Below are 25995 nucleotides of genomic sequence, written 5' to 3'. Positions count from 1 at the left end.
ATATCACATTCCCAAGATAAGAAAAAGGCTCAACTGCCAAAGGAAAGTAACCACTTGGCTGTGGGAATAAATGAGCATCAAAAAGTCTCCTGCAATCCTAGAGCAGCACTGCAAGAAGTATTGTAGGCTTTGTTTTAAGGATAAAGAAGCTCAAATTCAGAGAATTATAAGACACCATTTGCTCAAATGATAACTGGTGCAGTAAAGGTTCAAAGTCAAGTTTGCCTGGTTCTAAACTTTATGCTCTTGGCACCAGTGATTAGCATACTTCTTCAGCTTCTGTCAGAATCACCGGGGAAGCTTGGTAAGCCCCAATGTACTGATTCTACCCCCAGAGTTTTTCAGTCAGTAAACCTGGGATGTGGTCCATGGATGTGCATTTACAAGTTTCCAGGCACTTCCAATGCTGCTGGTCTGGAAATCAGACTTTGAGAAACATTGCCCTGTGCCTGTGATATTCCCCAGAGCAGCCACAAGGAGCTCGCCTGGGAGCTTGTTGGAACTGGAGGTTCTCGGGCCTCAGTGACTCAGAATCTGCCTGCTAACCAGATCCCCAGGTAATCCATATGCACATCAAAGTTTGGAAGTGCTCCTACCACATAGTCAGCCATGGACATTGCAATAAATTCTGTGGTGGCAGTGAGCACTGTGCCATGCTAGTATCAAAGACTATCTAAACTAGATTGATAGGCTCAAGGCAGGGTCCCCAGCAGAGATGAGAAGGGATCTTAATCTTAGAGGTTTTGAAGAAAAAAGGAGCTTGGTACTTCTGGAGAACCAAGAGAAACCCACAAGGCTGAAGTGCGTATGGGGCAAAATGAGGGTAGAGAACCAAACAGGGCTTGTAATGATGCTGTCGTTTGCATTTTATCCTAAGAGTCATGAGAAGGGTGGCCAATGATCCCCTTAGACAGTAGTATGCTGGTAAACTGGCTCTCTGAAAAGAACGCAGATCAGTAGCATTTGCTACTGATGGTGCGAAACCCCCAGCAGGCTGATTTCAAGCTACCAATGGTTTAAGAGCTGGCTCATAAAATTCCCCTCCTGAGCCTGGGTGAGCTGACTCCGGCAAAGCAGTCTTAGCTCTCATCTCTGTGTGACCTGAACATCTTCACAGGGATGTGATCTCACATGTACAGTGAACAGCAGTACCCAGCAGCTGGAAATGAGCAACTTCAACGAGTCAGGATTACATAAAATGCTGCCTGGCTCTGGGACACTGGTTTCCATGTCTGTTTTACCTTTGTGAGAGGTTGAGACTTGGGCTTGGAACTCAACAAGTAGTGTGGTAACCTCACTTTCTCTTTCCTGGCTTGTCCTGTGACATCCTGCAGCAATGACTGGGTTGGAATTTTCACAGGCTCATAGGATTCTGGGTCTGTTAGAAGGTTTAAATTGTGACACATGAACATTTTATTCAAAGACATCGGAGGTCCTACCAGAGTTTATGAGAACATAAACCAATTTGGGAAACTTCTCTTCTTTCCTTTTTAAAGAACTTATTTAAAGAAATAAAGGCCTTTAATCAATTCTAGTGTTACAGCTTTACATTCTATGAAGAGATTTTATCTAATATCAGTTCTCACAACACCCCTAGGAGATGGGCAGGGCAGAGTCTCATTAGCATCATCTCTTTTAAGTAAATGAGAAAAATCAAATTCTGAGAAGCTGAGTGACCAGGGTTCTCTTCATTAAATCAACAAGGTACAACACAATAAACACTGACTCTGAAAGATCTCTTAAAACCAGTGGGAGAGAAATCTTAAATTTTTTGGGTTCAACTACTACATTTACACTTCTAAAAAGTGGCTTAGTGGGGAGCTTGGGTGGCTCAATCAGTTAAGTGTCTGCCTTCAACTCAGGTCATGATCTCGGGGTCCTGAGATCAAGCCTTGGGTTGTCAGGCTCCCAGCTCTGTGGGGAATATGCTTCTCCCTCTCCCTCTGCCTTTCCCTCCAGCTTGTGTTCTCTCTCTCTCTCTCTCTCTCTCTTTCTCAAATAAATAAATAAAATATTTTTTAAAAGGGGCTTAGTAATCACAGATAAATTAAGCCAGGGAGTTAAGTCCTCAAATCGCCAAACTTGGTGAAGGAGTGAGCAAAAGTAGTAGTTTATAGAGTTGCAGCTGTATACATTTCTCCAAATATCCAGGAAGTTGAAAAAGAACATTGTTTTAAATCAACATGTTTGAATATCTTTTCATGCATTCAAACCACCAAGACAGGGAAGGCAAATAAACTAATTTCAAATGTCCACCATCTGCAGGCAAGCATCACAGGTATGTTTTTAAATATAGCATCTTACTGAATCCTCATAAAATCCTACCAGCTGAGGGAAATGCTAATTATAATTATTGTATGTTCGGGACTCTCCCCATTGCCAACCTCATCCTCAAATTCCTACCACACAAACTTTCACTGCTACAATATCTCTGGCCCCAGTCATCAGGATGGCACATGACCCATGCAGAGCCAATGCAGGTTCTTTACAAGGATATTTCCACAGAAGACAAGAGGAATAATCTCAGCTTGACTACCTGGATATGAATCTGGAAAAATCAAAATCTTGGACCTCTATTGTCATGGTCCTTGCCACAGGGATATAGTCTGTTCTTTGCAGAAGAGGATAAAACCAAACGGGGACAAGTAGGGATGGGGCAAGATGGAGGCAGGGAGGATGCCCAGAGAGAGGGGCAATCAGACACAGGACACTCCTGAAAGGTGAGAGTGTCTGGATCAGTCACCCTTGGGCTAGCACCATAGCCACTATTCTGTGGTTCTGAGCTTCTGAGACCAAGACATATCCCTCTCCCCTGCCCTCCCCTGCCCCACCTGCTACTTTCCTGTTTAGTGAATTTAAGTTTGAGTTCACTCAGTTACAAATCAAAGAGTCCTAAATAATAGTAGTATCTCTCTCTCTCCCCCTCTCTCTCTCTCTTTCTCTCTCTCATTATAAATGAGGAAACTGAAGTTAAATAACTTGTCCAAGAAACTGAAAGAAGTGCCAGGGCTGTAATGTATGCCTAAGTGAGTCAAGACTCCACCAGGAACATGCACCTTCTACTAGTGTGAGATAACAGAAAATTTATATACTGGTCTCAGTATATCGATTCCTGGCTCCTGGCATGGAACTTCTAAAACCTTTGGAATTTCCTAGATGATAAGAGTGCTAGGAACATCTTTTGTTCTAATATTTCATCTTTAACCCAGCTTCCTGACACAGAGCTCCTAAATGCGGTGGACTTTCCTGGGTGATCGCAGTGTCTTTTGATCTGATGAGGCTACTCTTGGCGGGCTCCTGGATGGTTTCAAAATGGGGGTTATTCACCAGAAAGAGCCAACCATGATTAGGAGCTTGGAACTTCCAGCCCCATCTCCACCCTCTGGGAAGGGGAGAGGCAATGGAGATTGAGTTAATGATCGATCATGCCTACATGGTGAATCCTCTTCTTCCTGATTTTCACACTTCAGAGTTTGCCTTTGGGTCATGGTTCTCAAAGTGTGATCCTATACCAGCAACATCAGCACCACCTGAAACTTGTTATGGCTACACATTCTCAGCCTTGAGACTGGTCACACAGTACTTACCCTGGGGACAGCCCTGGGTTTCTCTTGTTCCTCTGCCCTACATCCAGTTGACCAGCGAGTCCTATTGCCTCTACCTCCAGGACATATGGTTCTAGTTCATTTGCGTCCTACCTTCCCTGCCTCCACTGCTTTGACCAGGTCTCTGCAGGTGCTCACATGTCCTGCCTCAGTGGCTTTCTCCCCCCTCACTGTTTCCACTTGTCTGCTCCCCCTTTCCCTGTCACAAGCTATTATTCACACAGCTACTGGGGTAATCTTTTAAAAATACACTTAGTCATGTACCTTCCCTGTTCACAGCCTTCCAGTGGTGTTTGAATCAAAACTACACATAGACTAAAATCCCAAGCTCCTTATGCAGCATCACACAGTCTTATCTCTGCTGCTCCCTCTGACTTCACCTTTCTTTACTTCTTCCTTTGTTCATTTTCTTCCAGCTGTATACCCATTTTTCCACTTCTCCCCTAAAGGTCTTCATACTTGCTGTGTCCCTCTCCCCCAGTGTTTGCACAGCTGGCTTCTTCTAGTCCTTCTAAGCTCACATGTTCTTTCCCAGAGGGGCCTCCTAACTGCCTGATGATATGCTGTCTCTCTCCCCAAGACACTCTCTATACATTATACATGGTTTTACTCTGTGATAAGCAATATGAATTTATCTAATTCTAATTATTTATTATCTAGGTCTGCCCATAGTATGCATAGCTCTATAAGGCTTTACACTGCTGCATTTCTGTGCCTAGGACATGCCTGGCACATAGTAGGCATTGCATAAATTGTCCACTAAATGAATAAACTTTATACAAGAGATAACTTTAAAATCAGGAAAGTCACGTGTAGGGTAAACTCCTCAAGCTACCCCAAAATGTGGCAAGATGCTCCCTCTGTAAGAGGTAACTAAGATCTATTGGCAGACTCCCATTTCACTTTACTTTTTTAAAAGGATTTTATTTATTTATTCATGAGGGACAGAGAGAGAGAGAGAGAGAGGCAGAGACATAGGCAGAGGGAGAAGCCGGCTCCTTGCAGGGAGCCTGATGTGGGACTCGATCTCAGGACTCTGGGATCAGCACCTGAGCCAAAGGCAGATGCTCAACCGCTGAGCCACCCAGGTGCCCCCCATCTCACTTTCAATAGGGACCATGTCCACAGGTGTGAAGAAGTGCAAATTCACCTACAGGATTTAAATTACTGTTTTTCTTTTTCCTGACAACCATAAAGTGGAATTAGTTTCAGTGAAATCAGTGTAATGTGATTCCCCTGTACTATAATGACTTTGTATTATTCCATACTTTAATCTCTGCTACCTCAGTGCGATGATGTGCTGTATAAGATAGAGACTACATTCTATGTTTCTCTTCTAGCACCTTCAGATCAAAAAAGTACTAAAATGGTAGGTAAATCTGAGTCCAAATACCAAATTACTGGCTGCTCCAAAAAAGCTACCGGGTTCCTGATCTTTAGTAAACAAGGCAAGCTCTCAGATCCATGAGGGATGACATCAAATTATGCAATAAATTAATTAAAATAAATAAAATAATTTAATAAAGAAATAGACTACAGCAACAATCTAGAAAAATATATTTACCATTTTCTACTTTCAATCTGGGACTTAGTCATTCTCAAAATATTTTTTGAGATATTTTGATGTGCTAGGAAGCCTTACAAAGCTCTTTAGCTCCAGGATCTGTGACCCTTTAGAATTTTTTCTGTAACCACAACTATACATTCAGATCCCAGTGCCATCTTTCCTAGTCCAAAAAGACACAATCTTCAGTTTTGAGAAAGAATAAATAAATAACTACCATACCGTCGATAGGTTTTGCTAAATTTTCAGTTTGGTTCTGGCCAGCAGACTCTGTGATGTCCACAAAATTCTTCAGTTTTGGAAGACCTGTTGTTCTTAAGGATTCCTGTTCTGAATCTTGCTGGCAATCTAGAGAACCCCAAAGAAATATTATAAAATAATACTCTGGACAATGATACAAGGACTACTGATGTTTCTACTCTTCTTAAAATGAATGATGTGCTCTCCCAGCCCTGTCTTTAGAAAGATCAAATGGAAAAAGGCCATCGAGAGGCAGGGATTCTTTATTATATGATGCAATGTTTGCCATTAATGAATAGGACAGCATTGGCCAAGAACACACTCCCTGCAAGTTAGCTTGTTATACAAGATAACACAGTCATCATCTTGTTTGGGTTATGAAGTAGAGACCAAGTAATTTAGCCTACTTTTACCTAGCAAGAGTAACTGAGATGTGATTTTTTTAAAAATTTCCATCTTAAATCCATTTGTTATTATGACAATGTAGGTCTTTATTAAAATGTATCTAAGAAGTACAACATGAAACAAATATAAGATAAATCTACCAGGTGGCTCAGTTGGTTGAACGTCCAGCTCTTCGTTTTGGCTCAGGTCATGATCTCAGGATCCTGGGAACTAGCGCAGACTGGGCTCAGCGGAGAGTCAGCTTCAAGATTCTCTCTCTCTCCCTTTGCCCCTCCCCTTACTCTCTCTCTCTCTTGCTCAAATAAATAAATAAATCTTTAAGAAACATAAATATATCAAGGACTGAGGATGCAAATACATTTCAACTTGTATGTGGGCCACTCTGGCTGAATAGTGGTGGTTGCCTGGAGGATTGTAAAGAAACTTATAGCATCGCTCCCTTTCAAGGGGACAGTAAGCTTCACTGAGTAGAATTGTCTGCCTGGGAGCAGATGGGCACCAGCACCATCAATCTTCATCTCTGATTTCTCCCATTTTGTGTCTAAGTCATTGTTAGAGCCTTACTCTTTGCTTTACAAATTCTGTGGTAATCAGATGTTTTCTCTGGCTATGCTCATTCCAGGCAGCTGGGCCCCTGATACGGTATTGTACAGTAGAAAACTCTATCTAGGTCATTTAGCTACCTAGTTTATTAAAAAGAAGTACTAAATTTCATTTTACACCTAAATTCTCCAACATGCATCTCTTGAAATGGAGACATTTTCTACACATCCATAACACCATCATCACACCCAGGAAAACTCAAAGATATTCCACAATGTCCTCAACCATATAGTCCTCTATTCAAACTTGTGTAGTTGCTCCAAAATATCTTTTATAGCTTTTTTTTTTAAGATTTTATTTATTCATGAGAGACACAGGAAGAGAGGTGGAGACACAGGCATAGGGAGAAGCAGGCTCCTCCCAGAGAGCCCTGTGCAGAACTCGATTCCCAGATGGGAATCATGCCCTGAGCTAAAGCAGATGCTCAACCACTGAGCCACCCAGGTATCCCTCTTTTATAGGTGTTTATTTTCTCAATCCAGCATCCAGAGAAAGAGAGAGTGAGTGAGTGAGCGAGTTGGGGGAGGGGCAGAAGGAGAAAGAAAGAAATCCTCAAGCAGACTCTCCACTGAGCAGGGAGCCCAATGTGGGCTCCATCTCACAACCCTGAGATCATAACCTGAGCCAAAACAAGAGCCACTTAACCAACTGAGCCACCCAGGTGCCCTTATTCTCTTTTAATATAGAACAATCATCCCATTTTCTTTCTTTTAATGCCATTGACTTTTTTTGAAGAGTGCAGGACAGTTATTTCATAGAATATCTACACTCTGAATTTGTCTGATTATTTCCTCATGGTTAAATTCAAGTTAATGATTTTTGGCAAGAATTCTACATAGGTCCTAGGCACTTCATATTGCATTATATGAGAAGGCACCTGATCTAGGCTGTCACAATTGGTAGAAGTTTGATCACTTGGTTAAGCTGGCAAATGCCATATTTTCCTCCTTATAATTAGGTGTGATATCATGTGAGGTGATAACTTGAGCCTGCATTTTTGACCTATTCTCCACCAACCTTTCATTACTCCCTTGATTTGTAAATTAGCCAGGTCTTCTAAATGTTTTTAGATAAATTTTAAGCATACAGGATGAAAACTAAATTGTATTTATATTTTGGTTTTCTTTGTAATATACAAGTCACAGTAGGTTACATCATTAGCTATGATTGAGACAAAAGATGGTAGGAACTAGTTATATCTTAAGAGGCCTTTATTAGGCATTCTGCACTTAGCACATTAACAGGAATAAGAGCTACATGAACATATTACCTGGATGAAGTTCATCAGATGCATTCGGAAGCCCTGTTTTGTTTGCATCTTCCTCTGTCTTTGTAAAAGGAGGCAAGTTTTTGGAAAGGGTGTCCAGATAATTAAACTGAAAGGAAAAACCAAAACACTTCTTTGGATTTACACTAGCCTGGATGGCAATCACCACAAGAATGTTAAGTTGATGAGCCATGATGAAAGCGTATACATTTTTTTATGCTATGAAAAGAAAGTTTGCAAACTAAAGGTTTTTCAATAGACTGTTTAACTCCATTCTAGATTTTGTCATTCTGTCATACATTCCTATAACTTCTTCTTAGGCAGCATTTGATTACTAGCAGCATCTGGAAAAGTCATAGCAATACAGAGAGCTCTAAACACATGAAAACATTCATGTTGCTTGAGAGTTTCAAGGATTCGTAGAAGAGGGGTTCTCTGTCTCCACGGGTTTCCAAGAACTCATAATGATTTAGTGCTATTTCAGCTGCAGATGGATGCAGAAATTTTAATGGAATAAAAGCTTCAAAGTATAATTTATAAGAGGATAAAATAGGGAGAATTGGGCCCAAAAAAGGGTTTAAAAGAGATGGGAGAGGGTAATTAATAGTGATAATGCAAGGCAGAGAGGTAGAGTGGTAGTAATACATTGGCAGTGAACTTCTTAGGTGCAAGACTTGAAATTAGTCTTTTCATATGCTTGTGAGGACATGGATTTGATGAAAGGTAAAGTCAGTTGGTCTGATGTGGGAAAGAAACATCAGGAATGACATATGCATTGCATCAACTTTTATAAAGACTCATATTCAATCGTTGTTAATTATATTCAGTTACCTGAGACTGATATAACTTGCTCAATTCAGATTTGAAGTAGGGTGATATGACTTTGTTCCTAATTTCCTTTAGGTAATTTTGCGTATTTTCAATTTCCTTCCTGGTTGATATTTCCATAATAATAAAAAGAAGACACAGAATATTTAAAAATGTTATTTGCATGTGTTTTTGCTTTAAATCCCATAGAAAATGAAATCACCAACAATGAAATTGATAAGAATGAACTAATCTGACAATTTTTTTTTTTTTTGGTCAGTTTGCATTGGTCCATTTTCTACACCTTAGAATCAGTCACCTTTCCTACTTCAGAAATTAGACTTTCTTTTAAGATGGAAATAATGATGCCAGGTGGTAGTTTGGTTTTAACAGTTGATCCCAAAAAGACTAAAATCCACATGATTGACCTTTTTTGGCTTGTCTTTCAATTCTCTGAGGTTTAAATGCCAGCTTGATTCTGCTGATTTCCATAATTTTTTATAGCAGGGGTAATAAAAGCTAAAACTCAAACCTAAGGCTTATGACTAGCGTGATCAATGATTAAAGTAATCAGTAAAATAAAAGTAATCATAACCCTGATAGATGTTTTTCCAATATCAGAACCCTATATTGGGGAGGTGATACACCAGCTAAAAACTTCCCAGCCTTTCCTATATGTAGGAAGGCCAATGACAAGTAAACTGAAGTCACTGTGTAAGACTCCAGATAACCTTTAAAGAGGGCTGACACAGCAGGGAGGCTTCCCTTTGTCCTTATCTCATCTCTTTTCCTACTTCCTGAAATATGGGTGAAATGGCTGCAGCTACGGCTGTGATTTTGCAACTATGAGGCAAACTTGAGGATGAAAATCATGTGCTAGGCATGATTAAAGATAAAAAGAAGAAATCTGAGTTCCTCACAATGTTGTGGTGCTGCTTACCATGAACTGCCTACTTCTAACTTCTTTTACACCAGGAAAGGTAGGCTTCTTTCTTGTAAAGGTACTGATGTGGCAGGGGGTGTCTGTTAAATGTAGCTAAACCTAATCTTATCTGAGATAGTTCTCATTTTTAGATCCTTATTATATGCCAGATACTTTATACATCTGATCTTACACAAACTCTATGAGTTACTTTTTAAAAAAGATTTTATTTTTATTTATTTAACAGAGAGAGAGAGAGAGAAAGAGAGAGAGAGAGAGAACACAAGCAGGGGAAGCGAAAGGCAGAGGTGGAAGGAGAGGGAGAAGCAAGCCTCTTGATGAGTAGGGAGCCCAATGATGGGCTTGATCCCAGGACCCTGGGATCATGACCTGAGCTGAGGTAAGGTCAGATGCTTAGCTGACTGAGCCACCCAGGTGCCCCTATGAGTTACTATTATTATTCCCATTCTATCAGTCAAAAAATCAAGGTGTGGAAAAGTTAAGTAACTTACTTTAAATCACAGAACTAGTAAGAGTTATGTAAAGTCTGAATTAAAACCCAGGTTGCCTACCTCCAAGCCCATGAGCTTCATAAGTGCATATGCTAGTCACCCAGCATGACTGGGTAACTATCTCTCAAGAGTTGAAAGATACTTCTGATATTAGATGGCCCAGTGATCCTCACTATATGGATAAGCAAAACTGAATTCTTGAGGTAAATTTTGCTGAACTAAAACAATCAGCTGGCATCATTCATCTGTAAGTAATCAAACTGGAACTGACTTTAGGCCCACTGGCTCTGAGACTAGTGCTCTTTCTCTTACACTAGCTGGCCTGTCAGAAAATACTGGCCAAATCAAAATATCATCTTAAACAAACAACTTTAATTCCCTATTAAAATATCTTCTCTCTACTGCCTCACCTGATTCATTCCTCAGACTATTGCAGTTGTGTGGCCTATTGCCTATACTCTTAGAACTGTTCTCACAAAAGAAATCTCCCAGTTAATAAATCCAAATTCCTCTTTTCATTCTCCTTTTTGATTCCTCTACAGAATCATCTTCCATTGGTGATCACCTTCCATTTCCTGGAAACTTTCTCATTCGTTAACCCTCCTCCCCAGATTCATTTTCCATGCCACCAACACTTCTCTTTCTATAACACAAATCTAAGTATGAATTTCACTTTCTTCTTCAAAAACTTCTGTTGTATTCCATTATCTTCCTGTAGTTTAAAATCTGAAATTTTTAATGTTTCAAAAAAATTTTTTAATGTGAATGAATAACATATGCACATAATTCAGAAAGTATTAAAGAATATGTAATAAGAAGGAAGTCTGCATCTTCCGTGATCCTCTAAGCCTCTCAATCTCCTTCCCTGTAGACAATCATTGTCATTAGTCTCTTAGAACTCCTTTCAGGAATATTCTACAAGATAATACACACCTTCTAGTTTGACCTTCACTATAGGGTTGGCCCATAAGATGTAGGGTCCTATCCCATTACTTCTCCAACACATTCTACAAGGCAACTCAGACATTTTTATGAAGAAGAATCTTCATCCTTCCTCCAGTCATTGTGGAGAGGAGCTATGCAAATGTGTGCAATAGTACCATATGTACTACCATATACTTAGTAAATATATCTGGCTTCCTCTCCTGTTGGGGTGACACCTTCAGCTAGGAATAAAAGGAAACCAAAGCACTTACTGCTTAGAGCACATTCCTTATCTGAATTATAAGAACTTTGAATGTTTATGACGAGGCTCTGCATTAAGATCTAGAATATTTATTAGTATATTAGAATTACCAGAGCACAGAGAGTACCTGAGGACTTTCTTGCTTGTGAAAAGGAGTAATGGTCTATGTAATGGTCAAAAGTGCTTCCTCTAGAGATAATGATGTCCTCACTCATAAGCTGAGTAATCACTTGGCAAAAATGTAGAAGATATTCAAATAACAGCAGAGAGCCTAGCTGGTAGGACCTTTCAACCTATCCCACTCTAAATTTCTGAGACTCCACAAAACTGGGCCTTTTTACATGCTTACTTATACTTCAAGATAGAATTACCTCTTTTGTTCCAACTTTTCTCTCCAGTGCTTTGTTTTTGCTGTGTGCCTGGGGGAAAGGAAAGGAAAGTATGAGGGAATGTTCTCAGCTTACAAACAATACAAGAAAAACCTCCACTGCGTGATAAATTGTTGGGAGTTTCAGAGATGAGAGGCTAAGACTTCATTGGTGTCATCGCCCAGAGTTAGGATGCTGTGTTTCTCCATTTCCTCAATCACTGTATGCTTGACACTAATTGGAACACATTATGGGATCAGCTTACCTCCATTTCTTTTCAAGGAAATATTTATCAAATGTTTTTGGTGGATGTTCTGGAGCAGTAGGCAAAGATTGCTTGAATAATTCGACTAGGTGGGCTGCAACTTTAAAAAGAGACACATTTAACTTATTTATCCTCACTTTTGAAGACATAACATACAGTCAGTGCCTGATTACTCCAGAGGGCTTCTATGAGCCTATATTTAGTCTACCAAGTATCTACCAGAATCTCCATGCCTAAGGTGTAATATAATAGTAAATCAGGCCATGTTTAGAAAATATCCTATGAGAGAACATACATCTTATTGTTAAAATGTAAAATGTAGTGACCTCTCATTTATCCACAGCATTAGGGGAATTAGTACTTTGCCTAATTGAATTTTTTCACAGCCAAAACATTAAAAAAAAGTCAACCATTTTGTTGAAATTGTTTTTCTAAAAAAAAAAAAAAAAGAAAGAAAGAAATCTAAGGATCTGAATCTAAGGATATGAACGTAATACAATGGCTGCTTACTAATTTGGGCATTTATTCTGAGCTTATTCCTCTGAACATGGCCTCAGTGAGATGTTAACAAAGATAAAACAGTTTAAAAGGTTCCATGTTTTACGGTTATATGAGCTTGGGAAACACTGACTTATACAAGGTTAAGTATGTTTTGTTACTATAGGACTTAGTTAATTTACACTGTGGCTCTTTAAAAAATAAGGCAATATGAAGGATTATCCAAACTTATTTTATCATAAAATTCAGTTTTGGTGCAGCCATTTCATAAACTAGTGTTTTGGGAAATACTTTGTGAAGCATTGTCTTAAAATTACCACTATTAGTATTTCAAGGACAGCTCTAAGTATGCGAAACCCTATTTGATTTTGTTTCGTGTGTATGTTTGAAAAATATGTTTAGTTTGTCCTTTATTATTAGGCAACCTGCACATTTACCTCTACAGTGATTGTTCCATGTCACAAATTTAAATGCTACAATGTATAGGTCCCAGATAAAGTATAGGGCATCTAGTTAAATTTGAACTTCAGATGAACAACAATTTTTTTTGTCCCAAATATGTATGTCCCAAATCTAACATGGAATATGTTTATACTAAAAGGTCACATGTTGTTTATGTGGAATTCAAATTTAACTAGGCCTTCCCTATTTTTATTTGCTAAATTGACAATTCTAATATAATAGGCTGCCCAGGTAAAAGAGTGACAACAGAGTGGCAATTGAAGGTTGTGATCAATTCTTTGGTTTATGGTCATTCTAAAGGGGCAGCTGTTAATCATCTTCAGCCAAATGTCACTATGTGGTAATGTCACATTCAAAAGATGGAAAATTGAGATAAACAGAAGTAACTGTGCAAGTCAACACTGTGGAGGACACATAAAACACATTTGTGGGGTAAATGAAGCCTATTCCTGCCAGTTTCTGACCTTCATCATATGGCCAAAATAGAAAAGGAAAAGAAAATCCCATACCACCAAATTCTTGCCTGCTTGCTTGTTGTGAACCTACATGAACCTATGAAACCTACTAACCTATGTGAACCTATGAAATCCTATAACTAAGTTTGCTGGGGCTGTATATTCCTCAAGTAAATATGCTTTGAATGAGGATGTTTTCTCAGACTGCTTGAGATACATATACATATATATGTATATAAAATTTAAAAATATAGTATAAAACAGTGCAAGGTTTTGGTAATAACTGTAGCTGCTCAAAAGTTCTCTCTCAGTGTGTGTGTGTGTGTGTGTGTGTGTGCATGTGTGAATGTATGTGTCAGGGAAAGAATGTTGGCTGATTGATTGTTTCCCTCTCTTATCTTAGCTATGTTGGAAATACAAGCTGAGGTTAACATAAACATCAAATGTCAACTGTTTTTTCATTCAGCAAATGAAAGTTAGAGATAAATTGGAGGTAGTCATGGTTTTCGAGGATATCACAATTTAGGCAGAAAAAATATATAAATAAATCATTACAATACAAGATGGCCAACATGACAATAGAAATATATACGTGGTACTCTGCTATCAGATGAAGGAATCACTGAGAAATGTATTTAAGATTTTTAAATATTTTGCAGAAAAATATTAAATGTAGTTACCTTCAGTTACATGACTTTTTGTAGTTTCTTCCATTTTAGGGAATGACTGAAATAAAGATAGAATTCCTTAATGAGGATGATTATACTACATACAAATTCACTTTGCTTAAAAGCATTCTTCATGTGCTCAAATTGATTTTTTATAGAAACTACTATAAAATGAATGTTTTTTTAATGCCAATAACAATTTATTTGATATTTTTATAGCCATTCCTTTCACTTAAGAAAATTTTTAAAAAGATTTTATTTATTCATGAGAGACATGAACAGAGAGAGAGAGAGAGAGAGAGAGAGGCAGAGACACGGGAGAGGGAGAAGCAGGCTCTATGCAGGAAGCCCCATGCGGGACTCGATGCAGGGACCTCAGCATCATGCTCTGGGCTGAAGGTGGCGCTAAACTGCTGAGCCACCCAGGCTGCCCAACAAATTTTTTTAAACACAAATCATTTTAAGTTGTAGAAATTCCTTTTTCTTCCTCCTTCCTATTTCATTAATTCATTCAACATTTCAATGAATGTCAGTTTCTAGGAAAACAATATTAACTTTTATTTAAGAGGCTTCAGAATTACTTACGATTTAAGGAAGAATCTAAAAAGCATTTAGAAAATCCAGTACATGAGGAATCAGATTTTCCCAGAAATAAGAAATTATAAGGAGGGAGAAAATGCTCCATAGAAGTGGCAGAAACAGCTTTAGTTGCAATATTTTGTCTTGAGGTACTGAAACAACAGTAAAAACATTGGTACATGAAACATTTCTTTCTCACCATTACTAGCTTGAGGAGATCTGCAGCATTACCCCTTTCCTCCTCAGTTCTGGAATCTTTAATAGTCATTTCCTGTAGCTTATCCTCTTTCTTTAGAATATGGTTTATATAATCCTAAATCAGCAGAATAAAACAGATCAATAAAAAACAGAAATAAGGTAGAAAGAGACACCAAAATGGTCAACATCAACTGGAAATACTACAAAAAGAGTAAGAATATATAAGTTCTCAATGCTCAATAAACCAGTTACCCATCGAGCAATCTGGAAAACCTTTTTCTTAATTCTATTAATTAGCAAGGACCTGAAGAGTCCAAAGGCAAAGCTTGGAGAGCCACAAGATATTAGAACTGTATGAGGACCCCAGAAAGGCCCAGCTTCTAACTCTATGCTCCAGGATCCTCATCAACAAAATGTACAGACTTGGGTTAGATGGTTTCTAGAGTCTTCTCCAGAGATAGTCTTTATGATTCTATCTATGAATGTAAGTTTAGGCTTCTTCTATATCTTTGCTTCCAAGAGAAATATACTTTACTTTTTTCCTAAGTATCTATTTTCATAAATAAATGGTCCCCTGCTCTATGCTAGATGCTGGGTATGTGACCATAAACAAAACACCTATGATCCTGTTCTGAGGCAGTTAGCAAAGTAGACAGTGAGATAGTTACAGATATAGCTTATACAATTGACTATATATTTACAAATTCTTAGACCACTTCCAAACAATGCTTTTCTTCCATGGACAGGTATCAGATTAATAAACAGCTCTACCTTTTTCTGGAGGTCACTAAACCAGTTTTCCACACAGTAAGAAACAAGGAGAACTCTATATAGCAATCACATGTAAAAGTTATTTATCTTTTCAATGTCTCGGGGCCTCAATACTTCATATGCCTGATGGGAGCCATTAAGTATTTTCTACCTCTCAATCTCCCATCCTCTGGAAAATTGACATTCATGTATTGCATTCGATAAATACTGGTAGAATTGCATAATTTCAGGTTCCTCAGGAAACCAAGAGGAATAATTGCCCTGTTCCTGATCCTTGTGGGTCAGGTTACCTGAATTTCCATTACCTTAAGGGAAATCTGCAACTTTAGTTTCACCTCATCCTTCAAGACCTCATGCTGGATGAACTGACGCATCTGTAGAACGTTAGGGCTATTGAGTATAGGGCCTGGGGCACTTATTAGCTGTTTGGACCCAATGTCAAGACCCTTCCAAATCTGAGTGCCAAATGGAGGTCCAGGAGTTTTTTTCTGTTAACAAAACAAAGCAGACAACCATCAAAAAAAAAAAAATCAGAATGTTTTAACTTTAATTTTTTTTTTCTGAGCCCTTATTTATGTAGGCACTATGTTAGGAACCATTTGTTAAGTAATACAACAGAAAAAAAGATCCCTGCTCCCAAAAAGTTTCTCAAATATAAGAAAAATTGGTAACAGAACTGTGCAAGCTTTCCTCTTTATATGTGTTATCAGGAATCTGGATATTTTATTTATTTTTTAGATTTTTATTTAATTTTAATTTGCCAACATATATATGTATAGTATAACACTCAGTGCTCTTCCCATCAAGTGCTCTCCTTAGTTCCCAGTCACCCATTCCCCCCACCTGCCTCCCCTTCTGTAACCTTTTGTTTGTTTCCCAGAGCTAGCAGTCTCTCATGGTTTGTCTTCCTCTCTAAATTCTCACCACTCAGTTTCCCCCCTTCACTTATGGTCCCTTTCAGGAATCTGAATATTTTAAAATCTTGCTACGTTATGTCCCATTTAGGGGAGTAGTAAGCAATGTGTTGTCATGGAAATGTAGCTCAGCTTACGCCAAATGTATAGGACTATTGCTTATTACCACAAGTAGCCTAAGACATTTAGAATGCGTAGTCTTTAACTTTCTGTTTTTATGTTCATTTTGACCTAGAGAGATTGAGAGAGAGAAATTATCGTATAGATTTGGGTGGTCTTTGAGCTCACTGTAGATTAAGACATCTTTAGAGCCTTTCCAAGGTTTCTTGGGCATGAATGTTTGCCTCAAAGCTGCCTCACATCTTTATGTCATCCTTGTCATTGATTTTCAGGAGTGGTGTACTTTGAAGCCCTGTGTTCTGTAGTGTGTCTGATTGCTTCATTGTAAACTGCTATTCAGCATCTGATGCCTGGTCAGTGATAACCACTCAGGGGCTTGCCTGGGCAGGACCACTGCTACTGGGCATATAGAAAGTCAGAGCTATAGGATTTGCAGAGGAAGAGAATGAGCTTCCTTCATTATAATATCAGATTTGACATATTATTGGTCATGAAACACTACTTTCAACTTGGATATAGCCTTAACGAACTATTTGGTGTGGCCTTTTTATTTTTCAGATAAGGAAGTAAAGGTCCAGTGTGACTTGTCCCTAATCCCATAATAATAGTTGGTAAACTCAGGACTAGAATTCAGATCAACTTCATTCACCATGTTGGTTATAGCCACCAAATTAAAATATAGAACTAAGAGGTCTTTGTCATCTTTTAAAAATATTTTATTTATTTATTTTTGAGAGAGCAAGAGAGAGAGCATGAACATGGGCAGAGAGGGGCAGAGAGAGAGGGAGAAGCAGACCCTGGGACCCTGGGATCATGACCTGAGCCGAAGGTAGAGTCTTAACCAATGGAACCACCCAGGTGCACCAAGGTCTTAGTTATCTTAAGTGTTCATTACCTTGCCCTTGCTAATACCAGATTGTGTAGGGAAGCAAAATTCATTATAAATAAAAAACCTTATCCTCCCCACCTAACAGTAGTATGTTTCTCTGATCATATTATCAATGTCTTCATTGATTTAATAATTTAACATCTGACAATATGATGGACATATTACACAAATTGCTTACAAAATGAAATGTCAAATCTTGCAAGATGCAAGACTTTATGATTCTTGCTCAAGATATTTTCTTCCATTCTTTAAAAAACTTTAAGTAGGGCTTCTCGAATCTGACATAATTACAGTGTTTACTTTTTAACATTGTAGTTGCAAATTCTTTATATAATCCTTCACATTATTCTTACATGCTTCAGTCTGTGCATTAGGAAATTAGGGGAGAAAGGGAATGTGAAAGACCTAAAATTGTGTGTTAAAACTAACAAATAGGGATCCCTGGGTGGTGCAGCGGTTTAGCGCCTGCCTTTGGCCCAGGGCGCGATCCTGGAGACCCAAGATCGAATCCCACGTCGGGCTCCTGGTGCATGGAGCCTGCTTCTCCCTCTGCCTATGTCTCTGCCTCTCTCTCTCTCTCTCTCTCTGTGTGTGTGACTATCATAAATAAATAAAAGTTTTTAAAAAAACTAACAAATAAGGAATGAGAGAAGGAAAGATTTCTATATTGTATAATATCAGTAATTCCACAATAGGAGAGGTAGGATATGTGTTAGTCAGAGTGGATATTTTCATACCATAGGAAGATGCTTGAGTCTGCAATATAGGCTAAAAGAAATAAAACTGAGATTTAGCTAGTCAGGTGTATTTCTCTAAAATCTACAAATGTTAAAGTTTCAAATATAAAACTCCTGAGCCCATTAACAATTTACATAAGAATGAAAATATGTGAATATATAAGAGAAGACCTGAAACTCCAAACCACTGAGACAGATATGTAAGCATAGTGACCTTCCAGAAGAAAAAGTTTATACCTCAGTGGAGGGAAATGTCTCCCATGACCTTGACCGGAGATTAGGAGGAACAATTGTATCTAATTCTTTCTTCATTAGCCATGGTGATGCTTCATAAAAAGGGCGAAGGACAGTGATGCTCAGGGCACCTGGTTCAAAGAGTGTTATCAGAGGATCATTTCTCTATCAAAAAATTTCTGAGAAATTCAATAAGTTTTCACTAAATTCAACAAACATATTTTTAAAAAGATTTATTTATTTATTTTAGAGAGTGAGAGAGAGGGTGCAAGTGGGGGAAGGGGCAGAGAAAATCTCAGGCAGACTTCCTACTGAGCATGGAGCCCCACTGCAGGCTCAATCTCATGACCCATGAGATCATAACCTGAGCAGAAACCACCTGTCCGATGCTTAACCAACTGAGCCAACCAGACGCCTCTCAACAAATACTTTTTGATAAGTGAGACCCAGTGATTATGCTTAAGAACCTTATGGTCTAACAAGAAAAGTGAGGCTTTTAGTCACTTTAACACCTAGAGACTGGATTTAGATCACCTGGAATTATTGATACCTTACCATCCTTCAAAAACCACATCCAAGTCCTATCAGTTCACTCGAGCTCACCCGATTAATTGCCTTGGATCATTTGACTCTGAGAGATCCTGTTCTGGGTCATAGCAACAACCAGCTTTTATACCTAGATCTATTCTGCGAATGAACCCCACTAGCAGCCAGAGTGACTGATTGTTGGCCCATGATTTAAACTCTTCATTGACCTTCCACTGATAGTAAGATAAAACTGAGTCCTCAGTGTTTTCTCATCCTGCCTCAATTTGCACTACGCCTCCTTCTGTGCATTGGCTACTTTAGCCTTTTCCTTCCTGTTCTCCAAGGCTTTTTGTACTCTGCTTTGTACTGTCTCTCCCAAGAAAGCTCATCCTCTAGTTTAATCAACTGCTACTTATCCACCAGTTCTTAGCTCCAGTGTCTTCAGGGAAGCCTTCCAGACTACAACATGTTCCTCTGTTAGATGTTTTCAAGGAACCATATTCATATGAGATTCTCAAGGAACCATAGATTCATATTCAGAGATTTTGTCCTAATTCATAATCATATAATCACGGTCATTGTGTGGCTATATAATCAATACTGACCTTATTTAACTCTAAGCTCTGTGAAAGCAGGATCCATGCTGTGTTAGCTCACTACTGTATCCCTAATACCTAGCCAGTGTGTTTGGCATATGGTAAGTTATCAAGCAGATTCTAGTTAAATAACAAACAAAGCCATTTGCAATGAATTCTCATATAGTTCCACACATGCACCGCACAACCAGAGTGCCTCACTCTCTATATTCACAAAGAGCAAGTTTTCCTATATCATGCACATGTGCATTGTCGCACTAAAATATATTGTGTGCAGAGATGCAGGCATATTTGTAAATAAATTTAAAGTATATCCCACCAGCCAGAGAACAGATAAAAAAGGAACATATATGAATCTAGACACAAAACATTGGTTTCATACATAGATGACATGCAAGTTTATATCTATGTTTAAATACACATATGATATACACTAATGATTCTTTTTATTTTAAGATTTACTTTTTTTAAAGTAATCTCTACTCCCAACATGGGGCTTGAACTCTGAATCCCAAGATCAAGAGTTGCAGCCTCCACCAACTGAACCAGCCCGGTGCCCCTCTGATGATTCTTTCTTGATGCATTATGTGTCACTAATCTTAAGCCACACATTGATTCCTTTGAAATGAAAATAATATAAATATACAATGAATATAATTATATATAATATGCTATATTTCAGGATGGCTTTCTAACTCACATGTCAAATGTATTTTCTTATTAAATTTATCAAGGCAACACCTTCAAAATAACCAAAAAAAAAAAAAAAAAAAAAAACCTTACAAGCAATATCTCATTTTTCTTTTTTTCTCTAACAAATTGAATGGAACACATAAATAGAATCATAGCTACATACCTAACGTATGTAAAGACAGATTTAAATCTGCTTATAGGTAAGAGAGGGACTCCTATATAGTTTACATAGGTTGATGCTCTGATAAAGCTTGGAATGAACATAAATAACTGTATAAACAGGTTGATGTGGCCAGGTGGCAAGTAGAGATGAAAAGTGAGCAAAAGGAAAAAAGTAGAGATGACATGGGGGTGGACTAGATAAAGAGAATGGGAGCTGGTGAGGGGACACAATGACTTCCAGACATTCTGGGTTTTCTACCTGGCTGTTCCTGTACTGGCTCCTGCAGAACTACAGTAGCCGATTCTCCATATGCCAAAGATAGGTATTCTTCTATGTCACTGTCTCGAAGAAGTTCCGCTCCTGATCCATCAGCATAAATGACAAAAAACCTATTTGAAGCAATAAAATCAAATAACTTAAAGTATTTCATTAAAATGCTCCTTAAACTTGGAATTTAAAAAAGAAGTCAGAGGTGCCTGGCGGCTCAGTCGGGTAAGCATCTGCCTTAAACTCAGGTCATGATCCTAGGGTCCTGGAATCGAGTCCCATGGCAGGCTCCTTCCTAAGCAGGGACTCTGTTTCTTTTCCCTCTGCCTTCCCACTGCTTGTGCTCTGTCTTTCTCTCAAATAAGTGAATAATCCTTAAAAAAATAAAAGTCCTGGGATTATTTTTATCATATTACCTGGGCACGTGTTCACCATAGATTTGCAGATGGTTCTTACAAAGGTGAGTAGCTGATAAAGTATCATAGCCTTCAGCTTTTTCATTTAAATCATTTTCTAAATTGTTTTCAGGTACCATAGTTGATGTGCTACCATCAGCCATAACCTGAAGGAGAAGGTATATAAGCAACTAAAAGAAAAGAAATGTCATAAAGCTTACACTTCCCATTTGAAAAAGCATGTGGTCTTTTGGTATATTCAGAAATCAGAGATATTTATTTCCAAGATAATATTCACTAAGTACAGCTGGCATTAATAAAAGCGAAAACCCAGTAGCACATGTCTACTTACAAACTACACCTAGATTGTGAATACAAACCAGAAGACAAACCAGAATATACTCAGAGGAAAGCAACAAGACTAGCTAGGGACTCCAGATCTTACCTTCTGAGCATTAATTTAAGGAAGTGGGAATTTAAACATTGAGGAACGGCTACTCATGTGATAGTTGTCTTGAAATATTAAGGAAGTGATAGTGTGGAAGAAGTTTATATTCTGTGATTGCAAGTGCAGAATCAGGATTCGTGGGACTAAATCGTTAGTATCAGCGTGAGATGTGGTATCAGCATGAGAAGAAATATTTTAACTATTACTACTATTTAGATATGGCATGGATCTCTCCAGAAAGGAGTGTGGTTTAGGCTGAAAGACCACTGAAGGGGATATCCAAGAAGAGCATCAATGCCTAGAAGAAATGTCCCATGTGTTGAAACCTAGGGAGTTTAGGGCCTTAAGGCTCAATTTCAATTCACTATAAATTGAAATTTGTTAGCAGCCTGAACTCATGCTGGGAAGAGTCTCATTTGTTTAGCACCAACAAACAAACAAACAAACAAACAAACAAACAAACAAAAAACCCACCAAGTAGGATCAGGCCTAGTCTGCATACCAAACCAAAGTTGGGGACTCTGTGCTATGGTTCCAAATCTGAAGAACAACTTCACCACCTACTACACAAACTTCTGCTGTTGGGTGAGGAGTGAAAACAAGGAGAAATGCTTAGAGCAGGGGTTGACAAACCAGTTTTTTTGTCAAGGACCAGAAAGTAAATATTTTAGGATTTGTAGGCCGTACAGTCTCTGCTGTAACTATTTGAGTCTGCTGTTATATGCAAAAGCAACCACAAACAAATGAGCATGGCTGTGTTCCAATAAAACTATATAATGACTTTAACATTTGAATTTCCTATAACTTTTATGTGTCATGAAATATTCTCCTTTTGAGTTTTTCCAACCATTTAAAAATCTAAAAGCCATTTTTAGCTCATGGGCCTATATGAACAGGTGGCCATGGTTTGCCAGCTTTTGGCCTGGATGTAAGAGGATGGTTGTGGGACTAAAGAACAGAGAAACAGAAGATAAAGCTCTATCATCTAAGAGCTAAGCACTTCTCCCACCTTCCCATCTTCAACCCTTCTAGAACCCTCACTGATTTATATTTCTCACCATAGATTTTCTTCCTAGTCAAACTGGTTCTCCCTTTAACCTGGATACAGACCATTCTTATATCTTATAGTTCTTTTTGTTGGCATTATTTACAAATGTTTAGTAATGCTTCTTTCCTTCCATTCTAATTCTGTATTTTGGCTTTAACATTTCTACCATCCCAACAGTTGTTAGACTTTCTATTCCCTTGGAAGTACGCTTGAGAAGCAAAAATATTGACATTGATTACTGCTCATGCAAAGTATATCTGCAGTAAGTAGATAACTGATCCCCAGGCAGCTAAGGTATAAAGCTGCATGGAACCTTTTAAGTGTGAAATATCTTTTTTTTAAAAAAAAAGCCCCAGCCTCTCTCTCCATACTAAGTATGCACTTTACCTGAAAGGTATTTCCCTCAGGATCTAGGACCTCACAGATAACCTCCGATGTGTGCTTCATGATGTACCTGCTAGCTCTTAGCTGCTCACGTTTTTGGAAAGGGTGGTATATATCACTGCTTGTTTCATGACAATATGTAGCTGAACAATCCCTATCAATGTGAAGGCAGCCTGTGTTTGGAGGTAACACCTGGAAGGGTAACAGAAAGAGAGAAATTATATTTAAAATGTCTTGTTCAATATGATGGATTTGGAAAATCATTTTGAGGAAAAAAACTATACATAGATCTCAGCCACAAACTGTTTTTTCCAGGAAAAAGAGATTACCCAAAAGAGGGCTTCAGCTTTGGTAAGGGGGCTCTCTGATAAAGGGGGCTCTCTAAATGCAAACTGAATAATTAGGATGTAATTTCTGGGACCCCTGAGTGACTCAGTGGTTAAGCGTCTGCCTTTGGCTCAGGGTGTGATCCCAGTCCAGGGATCGAGTTCCACATCAGGCTTCCTGCAGGGAGCCTACTTCTCCCTTTGTCTATGTCTCTGCCTCTCTTGTCTTTCATGAATAAATAAAATATATATTTTTAAAAGGACGTAATTCCTTTTGTATTATCACAATTTATCTTTTTTTAATAATAAATTTATTTTTTATTGGTGTTCAATTTGCCAACATAATTTATCTACTCACTTTAATATCTTTTCCAAGTAATTGCCTTGTGCCTTCTTATGTCAGATATTTAAGATAATAAAAATGCATTTTAATGGAAGTAAACACACTCATCTCTGTTAAAAATGTTTGGAATCCTTCACGGTTTTGGGCAAAAAGTATCTCAAACAGTTAGAAGCTATGGGATAAATGCTTTTATGAGCTTTTATTTGTTTCGATTCCTCTGGTGGCTAACACAGTCCCTAAGTATTAGTTTTAATATAATGACTTTGGTTCAGATAGACTCATTTTTGAGACATAATTCATATAACATGAAATGTACATTCAGTGGATTTATCACTAATTTCAGAATATTTCCATCATCCCCAAAAGAAACCCTGATGCCATGAGCAGTTACCCTGCATCAGTCCTGCCCCTAGCAACCAGTGATCAGCTATCTCTATGGATTTGAATATTCTAGATTTCGTACAGATGAAAGCATGCAATATGAGGCCTTTTGTGTAATGTTTTCAAGATTTATCAATGTTGTATGTATCAATACTACATAAAATATTATGTATCTTGGTTACTGATAAATAAATTCCTAATAAAGAATACTTTATTCTTTTCCATAATATTCCATTGTATAGATATATCAAATTTTGTCTATTTATGAGTTGATGGACATGTGTAAGTTATTTTCATAATCTTGCTAATATTAACAATGCTAGCAACATATGTGTACAATTTTTTGAGTGGATGTGTATATTAATTTTCCTGAAATACCTACCTAGGAGTAGAATTGCTGGGTTATATGATAACTCTATTTGTAACTTTTTGAGGAACTACCAAACTGCTTTCCAAAATGATTGCACCATTATACTTTCCTATCAGCAATGTATGAGTGTTCCAATTTCTCCACATCATCACTATACTTGTTATTTTCTGTCTTTTTTATTCTAGTTATTTTAGTGGGTGGGAAGTGGTATTTCGTAGTTTTATTTGCAATTCCCTAATGACTAATGATGTTGAGTATCTTTTCATGTACTTATTTGTCATTTATATAACTACTTTGGAGAAATGTCTATTCAAATACTTGCTCATTTTAAAAAAATGGGTTATTAGTCTTCATTGTTGAGCTGTAGTAGTTCTTTATATGTTCTGAATACTAGAATGTTATCAGATATATGATTTACAAATAATATCTTCCATTCTGTAGGTTGTCTATTCACTTTCTGGGTGGTGTTTTTTTAAAGCACAAAATTTCCTCATTTCAACAAAGTTTTGCTTTTGGTGTCATCTAAGAAATCATTGCCAGATTCAAGGACATGAAGATTGGCACTATGTTTTCTTTTAAGAGGTTTATGGTTTGAGAGCTTTTACAATTAAGTCCTTCTGCTTTTGAGCTATTTCTGTGTATAGTTTGAGGTACAAATTCAACTTTATTCACCATTTGTTGAAAGATTATTCTTGCCCTCACTAAATTAGCATGGCATGCTTATAAAAAATTTATTGACGACAGGTTGATAATAAATGAACACTTAGTTCTATTCTATTGATCGATATGCCTACCTTTTTTTCTCATACCACACTGTCTTAATTACTGTAGCTTTGTAGCAAGTTTTGAAATTGGGAAGTGTGAGTCATCTAAGTTTGTTATTTTTCAAGATTGTTTGGGCTATTTGGAGTACTTCGAATTTACGTAAGATTTTCGGTATCAGCTTATCAATTTTTGCACAGAAAGGGCAGCCAGGATGATGATAAAGAATGTAGGCAATACTATCATTTTAACAATATTAAGTCTTCCATAAACTTAATATGTGATATTGTCTATTAGGTCTTCTTTAATTTCTTTCAGTGATATTTTGTAGTTTTCAGTGCATAAGTCTTATACCTATTAAATTTATTTCTGGGTATTTTATTCATTTTTAAAATCTGCATTACCCCACTCACCTTTCCTCTAGTAATCATCAGTTTGTTCTCTATGTTTAGGAGTCTGTTTCTTGGTTTGTCACTCTTTTTTTTCCCTTTCTGTATTTGTCTCTTAAATTCCACATATGGGTGAAATCATATGGTATTTTCTGTTCTCTGACTGACTTATTTCACTTAGTATTATACTCTCTAGATCCATCCATGTTGTTGCAGATGGCAAGATTTCATTCTTTTTTTATGTCTGAGTAATATTCTATTGCAAATATACCATATCTTCTTTACCCACTCATTTATCAATGGACACTGGAGCTGCTTCCATAATTTGGGTATTGTAAATAATGCTGCAATAAACTTAGAGATGCATATATCTTTCCAAGTCAGGGGTGTTGTATTCTTTGGGTAAATACTCAGTAATGCCATTACTGAATCATAAGTCAGTTCTGGATCATAAGATCCAGATTAACTTTTTGAGAAACCTCCATACTGCTTTCCACAGTGTCTATTCCAGTTTGAATTTCCACCAACAGTATAAAGTGTACCTTTTTCTCTGCATCCTTGCCAACACTTGTTACTTCTCATATTATTTATTTTAGCTATTCTGACAAGTGTGAAGTGATAACTCATTGTAAG

General features: G+C 37.8%; 1 protein-coding gene across 1 annotated transcript in view; it reads right to left on the bottom strand.

Moving 5' to 3' along the window:
* The window catches only part of SPAG17 (sperm associated antigen 17), a 208677-nt gene that overhangs the window by 8987 nt on the left and 173695 nt on the right, over positions 1 to 25995 (bottom strand). The window contains exons 32-44 of the mRNA XM_072766779.1: positions 22795 to 22983; positions 20933 to 21078; positions 20508 to 20638; positions 18273 to 18400; positions 15681 to 15863; positions 14606 to 14719; positions 13840 to 13885; positions 11745 to 11844; positions 11483 to 11530; positions 8516 to 8615; positions 7688 to 7793; positions 5392 to 5517; positions 1242 to 1378 (exon numbers count right to left, since the gene is read on the bottom strand). Of these exons, the coding sequence (XP_072622880.1) occupies positions 1242 to 1378; positions 5392 to 5517; positions 7688 to 7793; positions 8516 to 8615; positions 11483 to 11530; positions 11745 to 11844; positions 13840 to 13885; positions 14606 to 14719; positions 15681 to 15863; positions 18273 to 18400; positions 20508 to 20638; positions 20933 to 21078; positions 22795 to 22983 (1554 nt within the window). The remainder of the gene's footprint in view (positions 1 to 1241; positions 1379 to 5391; positions 5518 to 7687; positions 7794 to 8515; positions 8616 to 11482; positions 11531 to 11744; positions 11845 to 13839; positions 13886 to 14605; positions 14720 to 15680; positions 15864 to 18272; positions 18401 to 20507; positions 20639 to 20932; positions 21079 to 22794; positions 22984 to 25995) is intronic.

The sequence above is a fragment of the Vulpes vulpes genome, chromosome 8, assembly GCF_048418805.1.
Source record: "Vulpes vulpes isolate BD-2025 chromosome 8, VulVul3, whole genome shotgun sequence".
NCBI lineage: Eukaryota > Metazoa > Chordata > Mammalia > Carnivora > Canidae > Vulpes > Vulpes vulpes.
This window is presented reverse-complemented; position numbering and strand designations above follow the sequence as displayed.